At 48.6% G+C, this 14747-nt stretch overlaps 2 protein-coding genes and 1 non-coding gene across 3 annotated transcripts; all 3 read right to left on the bottom strand.

The window, feature by feature from the left end:
- Positions 1 to 377: 377 nt before the first annotated feature.
- LOC110284270 (serine protease 28) lies at positions 378 to 3606 on the bottom strand. The gene is made up of 6 exons (XM_021149990.1): positions 3443 to 3606; positions 2798 to 2858; positions 2437 to 2617; positions 2071 to 2336; positions 858 to 1021; positions 378 to 732 (listed from the first exon to the last, which is right to left on the bottom strand). The coding sequence occupies exons 1-6, from the start codon at positions 3524 to 3526 to the stop codon at positions 580 to 582; spliced, it is 909 nt and encodes a 302-aa protein (XP_021005649.1). The 5' UTR covers positions 3527 to 3606; the 3' UTR covers positions 378 to 579.
- Positions 3607 to 5836: 2230 nt separating this feature from the next.
- Positions 5837 to 5973, bottom strand: LOC115029764. Its single transcript, XR_003835330.1, has one exon. It is a non-coding gene; the product is annotated as a small nucleolar RNA SNORA70 (small nucleolar RNA).
- A 5807-nt stretch (positions 5974 to 11780) lies between these two features.
- Positions 11781 to 13562, bottom strand: LOC110284213 (mastin-like). Its single transcript, XM_021149912.1, has 5 exons — positions 13391 to 13562; positions 13051 to 13231; positions 12569 to 12843; positions 12313 to 12476; positions 11781 to 12201 (listed from the first exon to the last, which is right to left on the bottom strand). Exons 1-5 carry the CDS (start codon positions 13461 to 13463, stop codon positions 11938 to 11940), a joined length of 957 nt encoding a protein of 318 aa, XP_021005571.1. The 5' UTR covers positions 13464 to 13562; the 3' UTR covers positions 11781 to 11937.
- Positions 13563 to 14747: the final 1185 nt, after the last annotated feature.

Here is a 14747-nt window from a genome sequence, read left to right as displayed (position 1 = left end):
CAGTCTTTAGAGACACGAAGGGGAAAGTTGTTAGAACAGAAATCAAGTCGCGCTGGCCCTGGCAGCACTTGCCTGTAACCCCAGCTCTTGGGAAGCTAACACGGGGGGTTGTAAGTTTGAGGCCGGCTTAGGCTTCGTGAAAAGACGCTGCCTCGAGCCAATGAGAGGCAATTAGTTGCTAGTGAGACCATTTCCAAAAGTACTGAAAGCAGACATTATGAAAAATGCATTTTGTTTCTTACGTTTCAAAAATACACTCCACTTCAAGACTCAGGTACTAGAACTGAAAGTGGAGAATTATAACTGGCCTTGGAGACTCTGAGTCCACCCATTCCACAGCCATGCCCACGCCTCAAAGACCACTCCGACCACCTTCATTTACTGCCAGTTTATTGAGACAAATATAGCCACACCCCAATACAGCAGCCCAACCCCACACTGGGGTTTGCTGAACATCCTTGTCAGCGGGGAAGGACAGGCCAGGGAAGAAGGCAGGGCGGGCAAGGAAGGGTCCAGGAAGGAAAGAACAGAGGAGCCATGAAGCTGTCTCTGATGATGGGCAGCAGCTGGTGGACTCGTCTACTGGATATGTTGATGGATCCAGGCTAAGGAGCTCTGAACTCTTGAGAAGATTGATGGCAGATTGTTGCTGCAATCGATCCCCTTGCTGACCACGCCCACCTGTATCCACTTGTCGCTCTTCCAGCAGACCAAGGGACCCCCAGAGTCACCCTGCAGGAAGAGGGGCAGTCCTATCAAAGGCAAAGCACTAGGAAACCCCCAAATCCAGCCCCCCCTTGAAGGAAAAGCATCTGGAGCAGGAGGGGGAAGGTCACATCTGGGCCCTGGCGACTCACAAAACAGGGGCCTCGGCCTGAGGTGCCAGCACAAAGCATGTCCTCAAAGATGGGCACAGCTTTGTGCTCGTCAGACGACTTCTTCCTATAGGCCCGCTTACAGCTCTTGTTGTCCTGAATTGGGATCTTCACCTCATGCAGTTGATAGGGAGGCTGCAGAGGCACTGAAGGAGGGAAGAGTCAGGGAGCAGGGGTGAGAGGCACGTCCCCAACCAGATTCACTTCATGCCAGTCACACTGGATCCCTTGACCTCACTGCTTTGGCCTGGAGCAAGTCAGAGCTCCCACTTCCCCATATGTCCTAGATGGGATCATGGTCTCAGGCTATCTTTACAGGCATAGCCTTCTATGTTAAATGGGTTTAGAGTCTTTAAAAAGGGTTGGGTCCCCTCCAAATTCATACTCACCTAGAACTTCAGAATGTGACTTTGTTTAAAGATAAATTATTTATGTGTGTTATTAAGTTAAAAAACCAAAAAACAAAAAAACCAACTAGGTCATTCTGAAGCAGGCATGGAGAGAGAAGCTTATAACCCTAGCCCTTAAGGCTGAGGCAGGAAGATCATAAGTTCAAGAGAGCCACCAGCACCTAGCAAGCTTATCCTGGATTTGGGGTGAGCCCTAACTCCCATTGTAAGAGTTCTTTTAGGAGACAGAAGAGAACACAGAGGGGACAGCCACGTGGAAACACAGCAGAGAGTAGTTGCAGAGCTATAAGTGATGGTATGTGGGGTTGAAGAAAGTGGAGGGACAAAGGCCATGCCCTGGAGCCTGTGCTGAAAGGTGGCCACAGACACTCCAAGATGAGAGCTCACAGCCATTGCTTGCACCCTGCCTGGGTCTCTGGCTGTATGGGTGCACGTCTACAATATACACAAGAAACAGGTCTGCGTGCACCTAGAGTCTCTGATTCCCAGATCACATGAAGAAATCGCATTCCTCTAAGTGGTATCCCATCCCTCCTGCAGGGAACAGAGCCAAAAAAAGCCCAGCAGCACCTTCAAACCAGGGCAACCCAGGTTGGTTCTGCCTTGGCTCCTTACTGGCTGTGAGATCTGAAAATGGTGGCCAAGAAGTCAGTACACCAGCTGAATCAGAGGAGAGCCTTGCTTCTACCCATTGGTTTCCACACTGCTAGCTAGCTCTCCGGAGGGACATGGAAGGACCGTGCAATGTGTCTGTCTCTCCATCTTTCTGTCCCAACTATGCTTACCATGTTGGAGAAGGTTGCCCCAGCCAACCAGCCAACACTGGTCAGTGGAGACGAAGGTTGAGCTGTCTTTTGGCAGAGAGACTGGACTGACATTTGTGGATGTGACCAGGAGGGCAGTCAACTGCATCAGGGCCAAATCAAACCTCTTGCTAATATCGTTGTAGTCAGGGTGGATGATGATCCTGCTGATGTTCAGAAGTTCCTGCTCCTTATAGAGGTATACTTCCCCCACCTGGACCCGGTATACGGCTGGGTCGGCATCCTGACTGTGGGAGGACAGACCCTGGGTGGCTCAGAGGCAGCTGGTTGGGGCTAGTGTACTGTCTTCATTCTACACCCAGCAGATGTCCCCCAGTGGTGTCTCACCTTTGGATGCAGTGAGCAGCAGTCAGAATCCACTGACGGTGGATGATGGAGCCCCCACAGAGGTGCACCCAGGAGTTCACCTCGTAACTGTAGATTCTTAGGCTGACCTGCCATGGCCACTTCCCTGGTGGGGTACGTTGACCCCCCACGATGCCCACTGGCTTGCTTCTGGAGACAGATTCTAAAAGCATTGTGGACAAGTCAGAGAACAAGGGCTACCCTCCTGTTACCCCACCCATGGACCAGATGTTGACACCCAGTGCTCAGGTAAGCCCTAAGAATGAGTCAGCTGGGGGCCTGTGGGGCAAGGCAGGATAGTGCTCCTGATGCCAAGCACTAACTGGGGTGAGTCACGACTTACCAGAGGCCATGAACACGGTACTTTCCAGACAGGAGAGAGCCAGGAGCAACAGTCTGAACATCTGCAGGGGGAAGGGGGCTCTGGGAAGTTCAGGGCCCCAGACACCACAGGTGCAAAGTACTGCGCTTGGGTCCCCCCTCAATACCTGTCTTTGTCCTTGTGAAAAAAAATGGGTTGGGCTTGATGGAGCTTTCCTAAAACCAAGACAACACTCAAAATATAGGCCTCTGTATTGCCCTGCTCTGAACCCAGAGTGCTCCTGACAGGAACTCACATGCCACCTGGGTCCCATGCCCAGCCCAGCACTTCACAGCCAGGAAAGACATCTGACAGCATCTGTGGGCAGTTCTGGTTTAGAACCTGTGAAGACACTGCTGGCGCACACGTGCACATGTGCACACACACACACAGAGCAGAGATCAGGGGTGCTGTCAAACTTCACATATTCTCAGTGTCCCATTAAAATACTCCTAGTCGGGCCACCAACACCCATCTAGTGGCCAACACAAAGATGCCAAAGAAGCTGAGAAACTGTCAGTAAGGCTCCCTGCAGTGTCCCTACTGTCCATGTAAGAGGATCAGGATACCCACTGTCCCCTCCACAGGGGCTGTCAGAGGCAGCTCAGAGCCAAGCTAGGGACTCACCTTGGCTCCAGAAACACCAGGTTCTCTCCTATGAGAACCACTCACAGGGCGCTTATGAGACCCCCCCCAAGTAGGTGGGTGCATCCAGATTGCCTATGGCACAAATTTTAGAGACTCAATGACAGATGTATATATCTTGGGTGGGAGCAAGACAGACAATTTCCACAACCCTAGGCAATAGGAAGGGTTTATATTGCTAAACTAGACAAAGGTGACCCACAGCTACCTGAAGTGAATCCTGGCTTTTCCAAACACCATTAACATGTCCAACGTCAGTGAAAAGAACCAGAACACCAGATTCTGGCAGGAAATGCATAGATGTCTATCTTAATGACTTTGTTTATGCTGTAGCCTTGGCACCTGTGTCAGGCTCTCTTAACTGGCAAGGTGGCAGTGAGGGCTAACATGGACATGGTCAGGGAAGCTAGGCCTCCTTTTAGGTGGTAGAACATGGTCTTTTAAACAAATCCTCTTCATCAGATTATCTGTGGCTGATTGCAAGAGGCTATCACTGTAATCAGTTGTTGCCTGTTGACACTGCCTAGAGAAGAGGGAGTCTAGACCGTCTCTGGATCCCTGCCTGACTGCTGGTCATTCTGCTGCTGAAGAAGCAGCTGGGATTGTCAAAGAGAGAAGCACCACTGAAGTCAAGTTTCCCATGATTCATTGGGACGATCCAACTGTGCTTGCTCAGGGTCAGCACACAGAAGCTGTCTAAGGGGACCAGGTTCCACATTGAGCTGGTTAAACTTGGCAGTGTTGTAAGCATCCTCCTGCTAATACTGGCTTTGAGGGCATGGGAAATCCAGGAAGAGGTCATGGAAAGCATCCGAGGCTTGACACCTTGTGGCAGGGTCAAATCCCTGCAAAGAGGAGCTGAGAAGAAACGGGGCAAGGGGAAGCCCCGGGTGTCGCAGAGGATCCTCCACGTATTGAAAATAGTCTTCTAGTTGAGAGTCTCTGGAGGCCTTTGCAGTTAGACCTGTTTTATATCATATTAAGAGATGAGACTTTGGAGATATGGAAAGTTATGGCTTAAAATGACATATTTGAGTGTCGAGCTGACAAGGGGAGAATTGGGCTGGTTAGTTTTGTCAATGTGACAGGCTTAGTCAGTGTTCTGTTGCCGTAAAGAGACACCATGACCATGACAACTCTTTTTTTTTTCCAAAGATGTATTTACTTAATTTATCTGAGTACACTATAGCTGTCTTCAGTCATAACAGAAGAGGGTGTCGGATCCCATTACAGATGGTTATGAGCTACCATGTGTGCTGGGAATTGAACTCAGGACCTCTGGAAGAGCAAGCAGCCAGTGCTCTTAACCACTGAGCCATCTCTCCAGCCAACTTTTATAAAGGAAAGCATTTAACAGGGTCTTGCTTACAGTTTCAGAGGTTTGGTTTATTGTCATCATGGTGGGGAGCATGGTAGCATGCAGGCAGGTGTGGTGCTGGAGAGGCAATTTAGAGTTCTACATCTGGATCCAGATCTACAGGCAGTAGGAAGAAAGAGACTCGGGGTTTGGAATGTGCTGTTTGAAGCCTCAAAGCCCTCAGTGGCACATTTCCTCCAACAAGGCCACACCTCCCAATCCTTTCAAATTGTGCTCCTGAACTTCTAAGAGATGAGCCAGCTAGGTGAGAATGAGAACAAGGAATCAAACAGTTATCCATGTTGTTATTCTCTCTGCTCTTGTCTATGGATGCCTTAAGTTCCTGCATTGGGGGAGAGGGAGGGGGAGGAGGAAAAAGAAGAAGAACTTTGATGTATCTGAAATTTATGTTTGAGTTGTGTGAGGCTTGTGAGCTTATTTTGGTTTGTCCAGATGGCTGCACATCTTTCAGGTGTCTCCAGGTTTTAATGTCATTTTATAGACCTGCCACAGGCATGCATACCTGGGTTTACCTCATTTTTTGTTTTTTTGTTTTTGTTTTTTTTTTGTTTTTGTTTTTGTTGTTTTCACCCTGGATGTGAGATTTAACAGAACATGGTTTGGTGGGGAGCAAGACAGGACAATGAAAACCCTCAAGAGAGGGTTTGTGGGTCTCCCGCCACTTGTCCAGGATACATACCACAATTGGGAATATATTTTACCCACAGCCATCAGAGATGAGCCAATTCTCAGCTACTCTGTCATCGAGGTCATTGGCCTTAAACTTGGTGAAAAATCCCAGGACTTTGAGGTGTGTTCCTTCCAGTGGCCAGGGAACTTGAACCTGACTCTACATCGGGCCTCACCCACATGTTCCTTATTCTTCAGATTGGTTCAGGTGGACATGAGGAGCTGGCCAATGTGAACCCTGGCTGCTGTGCCCTGGGACTTCCCAAAGCCACCTGCCTGGAGCCCCCCTTGGGTACAACACTCAGATCAGATGTTAATAGCCACCAGAAATTTGTTACTAAGTTCCCTTAGGGCAGCCCATAGAGGTTATAAGCTACACACATAAGCCCAAAAAGGCTGATGTCTGCAACCATTTCACTCCAGGTCCCCAAGAGGAAAGAAACCTGGTTGGTTTAATTGGCTTCAGGGTGGTTATATATAGTTTTGAGGCAGGATCTCTGCAGCCCAGGCTAGTCTTGAACTCACAGCCTCCTTTCTGTCTGAGCTTCTTGAATGCCAGGATTATAGGTATGAACCATCACACATGGCTCCACTGAGGTACTTTTCAAAGCCCTGAGCGGATTAGTTAACTCACCAAAAGCCTTGGCAATTTCTGTTTCTTGCTTTCTGAGACTCCATAGAGCGCTATTCACTTAAACCTGGCCAAACTGCTGCATTTGTCTGGCTCCCATACAGACACAATACTAGACCACTGATTGCGGTTTCCTAGCTGGCAAGCTAATGCCTACAGAGCCACTTCTGTGCAGGACCTGTGAGGTCAAAAGGAGGTTTGCATAAATCAATTGACAAACTACTGCTAATGCTTAGGGGTTTAAAGAAAGAAAGCAATTTCCTTTACAAATATCAGAACAGGCACAACTGTTGATAACATTTGGGAGAGCCACACTGCCCTGAGGTCAGAGAATGTAACAGACCCAGTAAGAATGGACCGTCATGGATGCTTGGGTCTGTTTAACCTACACAGTGAGAATGGACTGTACACAGTAAACTTTGAAAATATTTTTGTTCTTTGGCTTGTGACAGAGGCACCTTTTTGTCCCCAAAAGCAACCCACTTTCCTTCATCCTAAAATAAGATACTTACAAGAAAAAGATGGCCAGGGAAGTAGCTGAGTTAGTGGTACTTGCCAACATGCATGTAGCCCTAAGTTCCACCCCTAGCCCTGTATAGTCTGAGCATGGTGTAAGTCTGTGATCCCAAGCACTGTAAAGGCAGAGGCAGGAAGATCAGAAATTTCACATCATCTTCAGCTAGGCAGTTGGTTGCAGGCTAGCATGGGCTAGCCTGGGCTGCATGTGATCCCATCACAGGACAAACAGGTGGGATGGAGAGATGGCACAGCACTGAGAGCATGCATACACTGCCCTTACAAGTGGGTGGTTTCCCAGAACACACATGGTGGCTCACAATCCTCTGTCTCTAGTTGCTGGGGGATCTGACACCGTCTTCTGGCCTCTGTGTACTAGGCATGCATGAGGTGCACATATATAATTCGGACAAAACACTTATACACACAAAGTGAAATAAAAATCTGAAAGAAAGAAAGAAAGAAAGAAAGAAAGAAAGAAAGAAAGAGGAAGGAAAGAAAAGAAAAGAAAGGGAAAGGAAAGGAAAGGAAAGGAAAGGAAAGGAAAGGAAAGGAAAGGAAAGGAAAGGAAAGGAAAGGAAAGAAAAGAAAAAAGATGTTTTGAATCAATGCTGAATACAGTTTAGTACTTTGAATTCCCTCAAATTTTTGTTCCAGCAAAGTACATTTTACCCAAGGAGTTGCTTGTCTCTTTTCTTCCGTTGCCAGGGTGCTGAAGACTAAACCCAAGGTCTTATCCATGCTAGACACGTGTCCCACCACTGAGCTCCATCCCCAGTCCTAAGGATGTTCTTGTCAAATACTGTTGTCCTCTTTCCTCCTGTTTTGAGACAGGGTCTCACATAGTCTTGGATTTGATAGCCAAAGATGACTCTGAACTTCTGATCCACCTGCTTCCGCCTCCTGAGTGCTGGTAGCACAGTCCTGCACCACCACACCTGCGTTATGCAGTGCAGGGGATTGAACCCCAGGCAAACATTGAGCTCCATCCCCAGCCCACATGTTAAGTCTCCTGTAATCAATAATTTAATGAAAACTTTCTACCTCCAGAAGTTGTAGTAAAAATTTTAAAGTCATCTGGGTTTGGTAACTCATGACTTTAATCCCAGTACTCTTCTTTATAATATTTTCTAAGATTTATTCATTTATTATATGTAAGTACACTGTAGTTGTCTTCAGACCCTCCAGAAGAGAGCGTCAGATCTCACTATGGATGGTTGTGAGCCACCATGTGGTTGCTGGGGTTTGAACTCAGGACCTTCAGAAGAGCAGTGAGTGCTCTTACCAGCTGAGCCATCTCTGAAGCCCTAATCCCAGTACTCTTGAGGTAGTGGCAGGAAGATGGCTATGAGTTCGAGGCCAGCCTGGTCTTTAGAGTGAGTTCCAGGGCAGCCAGGACCACACAGTGAGACCTTATTTCAAAACAATCAAACAACAACCACCACCACCATATTGTTGTGCTTCTCTGAAATCTTTGTAGTGTTTTACTGGTATTTCCATGAACATGTAATGTCAATGTCCCCATTTGTGGCCACATGCCTCTGACACACATAATTCTACGTCCTTGCCCTCCATTGATTGAGTTCTTCTGTAAAACCTTGTATATAAGCATTGGAAATGGCGGCTCATGCCTATAATCCCAGCATTTAAAAGGACTTTGAACTTGAGACCACTCTGAACTACATAGAGAGGGAGACCTTACTTCAAATTTAGAAAGAAAGAAAGAAAGAAAGAAAGAAAGAAAGAAAGAAAGAAAGAAAGAAAGAAAGAAAGAAAGGAAGGAAGGAAGGAAGGAAGGAAGGAAGGAAGGAAGGAAGAAAGAAAGGAAGGAAGAAAGAAACCTTACACTTGCTTACACTTGCTTTACTGGATATTTTTCTGAGTGATTTTTAGTCTCTTTAGCTGGAATACCCATCTACTCTGTTTTCTTGTCTGACTGGTCATTGCCAGTGTGGAGAAGTTATGTTTATTTAGTGTGGTAATGACCTCTGCAGAAAGCTTCCCCCCGTGGCCCTGGATCTCTAACAGTGGCCGTAGTCAATCCCAGGCAAGCTTGTGGACTGCTGTTGGGTCTGCCAATGTGGAGGGTGAACCTCATCTCCTCCTTTATACCTTTTGCTTATTTCCCAGCTAGCCTGCCGCCCAGATACTCATGCTGGTGGAAGCAGGAAGGCAGCTGCTCTCATCTGTCCTTCACCTTCCAGGTTTCGACAGTCTACCCTCAAACAGCACATTTGCGGTGGACTTTGGTGAGATCCCACAAATTTACCAAGAGTTTCATCATGATCAGTGGTAGAGTTCATCAACCAGAAGAGAGGAAGGCTTGGGTTGGGGTGATAGCTATGTTGATAAAGTGTCTGTCTTGAAAGCATGAGGAACCAGGTCTGATGTTTGTGTTCCTAATTGGGGATGGAGACAGGAAGATCCCTAAGGCCCACTGGATAGCCAGTCTAATTTAATCAGTGAATTCCAGGCCAGTGAAAAACCCTATCTCAAAACACAAGGTGGACAGCACCTAAGGGAGAGCAGGTATGTTTGTCCTGTCCTCCATATGCTGGTGCACACACAGACACACACAAACACACACACACACTCAGGCAGACACACACAGACATACAGACAGACACACACACACACAGAGACGAACACACAAGCAGACACACACAGACATACAGACAGACACACACAAACACATACACACTCAGGCAGACACACACAGACATACAGATAGACACACACAGACACACACACACTCATGCAGACACAGACACACACACACACAAACACACACACTCATGCAGACACACACAGAGAGACACACACACAAGCACACATGTGCACATCTAAAATAATAAAGTGCTGATGGTTGGGAGTGCACTCATGCAGGTCTCTGGGAGTCTGAGAAAGCCTGGTCTACATAGTGAGTTCCAAGCCAGCCAGAACTACATAGTTAGATTCTGTCTCCAAAAAATAATAATTTTTTTCAGTTTATTATTTCTGACAGCTTTGCTGAAATGTGATTTCCACACCATACAATTCACCCACTTAAAGAGTATAGTCCAGCCCATCATGACAGTGCATGCTTGCAATTCTAACACTTACACTTGGGAAGCTAAGACATGAGGATGGCCTAGAGTGCAAAGCTAGCCTGGGCTCTGGTGTGAGACCCTGTCTCAGAAACAAAACACAGAGAGTGTAGTTGTGTGGGGTTTGGCCCATGCCTGGTGTGCAAGCTATCCCTGCACCCCATATTACACCATTTTCCACAATCTGAAAGAACAGCTGTCCTTTAATGCTCACCTCCTATCCTGGCTCCCCTACCCAACCCCATAGCAGCCACTAGCCAACTCTGTGGATATCCTTCTCCAGGGAGGTCAGAGAGTGTGGTCCCTTGTGACCAGTGTCACTAACTCACCTCACAGAGAACTGCTTCCTATTTGGTGCCTAGCCATCTCAGGAACCCAGATGACTCTCTGACTCAACTCGTAGCTTAGAGACTTCCTACTTCAGTCCCCTGAGGCCGCTCCACCCAGCAGTGTGGCTATGACGGCTTAGCCACATCAGGTCTTTCAATCTGTTGGTCTGGAGCTAGGTGTCCTCAGGTAGATTTTGGAGATGGCCCACTTACTGGATCACAGGTGCACCTTCCCATTGTATCTCTACAGATGGACAAATCTGCTCTCTAGGGTCTCTGTTATAATCACCTCCTAATGTTTCCGAGCTAGAGCCACCATCAGTGGCAAGAGAGGGCTCTTTCCTAGGCACTGGATGGCGAACACATTTTGGGGCCCCTGAAAAACTTGCCTCCTCCAATGACATCCAGCTGGGATGAGATGTGGGGAGGCATAAGGGCCTCAAGGTGCATGCAGAAGATTTCAAAGCATCATGGGTAAATATAAGCACTTGAGAGCTGTAGCTCAGTTGGTAGAGCTCTTGCCTAGAATTCACTAAGCCCAGGGTCTAATTACTTAATGGGGTAGGGAGGTGGAAACAGGAGGGTTCAGAAGTTCAAGGTGATCCTCAGCATTTTATAAGTTCCAGGCTCTATGTGACCCTCTGTCAAAAAACAAAAACAAGCAGGCTGGAGAGATGACTCTGCAGTTAAGAGCACTGACTGCTCTTCCAGAGGTCCCAAGTTCGATTCCCAGCAACCACATGGTGGCTCACAACCATCTGTAATGAGATCTGATACCCTCTTTTAGTGTGTCAGAAGATGGCTACATTGTACATATATATTTTTTTTTAAACTAAAGAAAAAATGGGTTAGGGAGATGGCTCAGTGGATAAAGCAGGGTGCAGGCAGGAGGGCTGGAGCTCATATCCCCACAAGCCACATGAAAAGCCAGGTGGATGTGGCAGTCCAACCAAAATCCCCACAAGAGACAGAGATGGGGGGTTCCTGGGGCAAGCGGGCCACTAGCTGAATGGGCAAGCTCTGGGTTCAGCCAGGGACTCTGCCTTAGTAACTAAAGTAGAAAGTAATAGAGGAAGAGACCTAATATCTACCTCTGGCTTCCACTTGCACACACACACATGCACCACACATGCACACATGTGAACATGCATACATGTTCACGCAAGTACAGCAAACATGCAATAGAGGAAGAAAGAGGGAAAAAAGGAAAACTCTTTTTTTTTTTTTTTTGGTTTTTTCAAGGCAGGGTTTCTCTGTCATCCTGGCTGTCCTGGAACCAGGCTGGCCTCGAACTCAGAAATCCGCCTGCCTCTGCCTCTGCCTTTTAAGTGCTGGGATTAAAGGCATGCACCACCACTGCCCGGCTAAAGGAAAACTCTTATCGTTTAGAATTTAAATGGCCATGTGGGCTCAGAAAGGGGCATTTGACATCACTATTTAAAGGCTGAAGTATCGGGGAGTCCCCCAAATCTGACCCCTGCCTATTATTCCTGGAGCCTGAATAGGCAGGCAAGTGGGAACAGCCCAGGTCTATCCATGTTGAGGCGTCTGGACTCCACAAAACAGTGTGGGCTAACTTGGTAACTGAGAGTACCTCCCCTTCACACCACCAAGGGCTCAGAGACACTAGTCTCTCTGATGCCCGCTCTACCAGCTCAGTCCCACCCTTAGTGCCAATCTCTGGATTCAGAGTCCAAACAGACATCAATTAGACACTCATCATTTAATGGGAAACATGGTAAGGAGGGAATATGGGCTTCCAGCTACTTTTGAGATGTAGTTTTATCCCCTCCTTCCCAGAGTTAAGGGACACCATAGACTCCAGGCCAGGAGCACAAGGTAGTTTCACTGCCATGGGATAGGGAGGTTTAAGAAAGTGAGGCTGGACCAGAAGGAGGAGTGAATGGATCAACATGAGTGGCTGGGGTCTCCTCTGTTGTATGAATCCCATCTGGCCCCTTCAAAGGTTCTAGGAACGTGGGGACATAGCATTTGATCCAGGACACGTAGCTCATCACCCGGGTGTATACACCAGGGAAGTCAGGAAGCCCGCAGCCTCTGCCCCAGCTGACCACACCCACCTGGACCCAGGAACAGTTCCACTTGCATACCAATGGGCCCCCAGAGTCAGCCTGTGGAAAAAGGCAGAAATCAGCACTCCCAAAGTGTCAAGTCAAGTGGTTGCCAAGTGACTGTCCTGGGCAAGGAAGGGACAGAGGAGAGAGGGTGGGTCAGGCTGTTACCTTGCAAGAGTCCCGGCCCCCCTTCCCAGCACAAAGCATGTCATCTTTGATGATCCTGGTAGTGCTGTCCGAGGAGGAATTGGTCTGGTACTTCTGCTCACAGTCATTGTTTTCCACAATGGGGACCGACACTTCCCTCAGGTGGTAGGGTGGGGGCAGTGGCTCTGTGGAGAAAAGCTGGTGAGAACCAAAGCTGGGGGCTTCTGCCTCTTCCCACCAGTGCTGACAAAGGACAAGAGGTCTTCCCAATACCCACTGTAGTTCTCGATGACACCCCAGCCAGCCACCCAGCAGGTCTTCTTAGAGGAGACCCTCAGGGAGGCAGCAGGGAGGGAAACCGGGTAGACATGCTCAGACAGCACAACTCGGGTGTCCAGTTTCAGCAGAGCAATGTCTGCACCCCCACGGACAGACAGCTTCTCGCTAAACTTGGGGTGGCGGATGATCTTGACCACTTTCATCAGCTGGTCGTTTTCATAAAGCCTTAGCTGCCCAACTTGGACTCTAACTCCATAGGCCTCCACCTCTTTCCTGAGAGACAGGACAATGAACTCCTCAGAGGGCTTGAAGAGCAGGGAAAATCAGTCCCGGCAGAGACAGGATCAGTCAGAACAGATGTGGGGGTCAGGAGGGGGTCAGAAATCCTACCTCCCACAGGAAGACAAGTACCTCACCAAATACCACCCACCTCCCCACATCGATCTGCTCTCAAGCAAGGGAACGGGTGACCCCACTCACGGCCTCACACAGTGAGCAGCAGTTAGCACCCACTGAGGGTGGATGAGGGAACCGCCACAGTTGTGTTCCCATCTGCTGTGCTTCATGTCGTAGAGCCTCAAGCTGACCTGCCATGGGAACCGGCTGGCTGAGACAGGGCAGCCCCCGACGATGCCTACCAACCCCTGTCCTGAGCCAAGGTCTGTGGAAGCAAGTAGGGTTATCAGACACCAGACAGAGGCTCCCAAGGCTCAGGCATCAGTGAAATTTCTGGCAAACCGACAGACTGACATATTCCCCACAGTATCTGGAGCAGGACTCTGAGCCTGGGACAACATAAGGGATCCCAGTTAGAACTCACCAAGAGTCAGAGGCATCGTGTTCCCCAGACAGGGGAGACTGAGGAAGAGAAACCACAGCATCCCCAAGCACATATCACAGAGATTTCTGGTCCCAAATACTGACTTCTGCAGCCAGGAGACCTGAGGGCAGAGGTGCTAATGGATTGGAACAGTTGTACTCCACTCTCTGTCCACCCTTGAGGCCCCCCAGGGTCCCATTTATCTTTCTTCCACAGGATGTGGGCTCAGAATGCAGCATCTGTACTCCAGAGGGCCATGTTGTGGCCACACATGTCTTTCCTTGGGGCAGATAGGAATTGACCAGTCAGGGCAAGCTCACTGCCTCCCAGGCAGGCAGAGCAGATTGTGCAGGTATTGAAAGCATGCCCTGCAGTAGATGGCTCAGGCTGCAAACTGAATATTCAAAAAGAGAGAGAAAAACAAGATGGAGAGACTAGTCCGCAGCCCCACACCCAAGGCACGGATAGGACGAGGTACATCAGTGTGAGGACACAGGGAGAAGGTAATGTCTGCAGGCCTAGGACGCCAGGGGTGCTCCAGCTCTGCTCACAGGGGTGCTCCAGCTCTGCTCACAGGGGTGCTCCAGCTCTGCTCACAGGGGTGCTCCATCTTGGCACCTAGCACTGGTGACTGAAGGAATACATCTCCATGTGTGAGCCATCTCTAGGTCCTTTCTTAGTCCCCTTAGCTGAGCAGGAAAACCTCTGCTGGTCTTGGCTTCACAAAAGCTTGAAAGCACTTGAAAGAGAGCCCACAGTGAGCTAGGGTCTCCCAGAAAGAGCTCAGATGGATTTGGGGGGCGACTTTGTTTGGTTCTGAAACAGGGTCTTGCTGTATAATTCAGGATGGTCTTGAAATCTAGGTCGCCCTCCCACCTTAGCCTTCCAAGTGATGATGAGGTTACCAAGATGTGTACCATGTTCTGGGACTTGAGGACTTGAGACTTCTTATTATTGTTCTCTCTCTCTCTCTTCTCTCTCTTCTCTCTCTCTCTCTCTTCTCTCTCTTCTCTCTCTCTCTCTTCTCTCTCTTCTCTCTCTCTCTCTCTCTCTCTTCTCTCTCTTCTCTCTCTCTCTCTCTCTCTCTCTCTCTCTCTCTCTCTCTCTCTCTCAGATTCCTATGCAGTTCCTGGTCAAGTGTGAAACTCCTCAGTTAGGTGATAGTGGTGTCTTTAATCCCAGCATTCAGGAGGCAGAGGCAGGCATATCTCTGTGAGTTCGAGGCCAGCCTGGTCTACAAAGCAAGTTCCAGGACAACCATGGCTACACAGAAAAAGCTGTCTTGAAACACACATACAGACACATACAGAGAGAGAGAGAGAGAGAGAGAGAGAGAGAGAGAGAGAGAGAGAGACTC

The sequence above is a fragment of the Mus caroli genome, chromosome 17 (assembly GCF_900094665.2).
Source record: "Mus caroli chromosome 17, CAROLI_EIJ_v1.1, whole genome shotgun sequence".
Classification (NCBI taxonomy): domain Eukaryota; kingdom Metazoa; phylum Chordata; class Mammalia; order Rodentia; family Muridae; genus Mus; species Mus caroli.
Note: the sequence above shows the minus strand (reverse complement) of the source record. Positions and strands in the feature narration are given on the sequence as shown.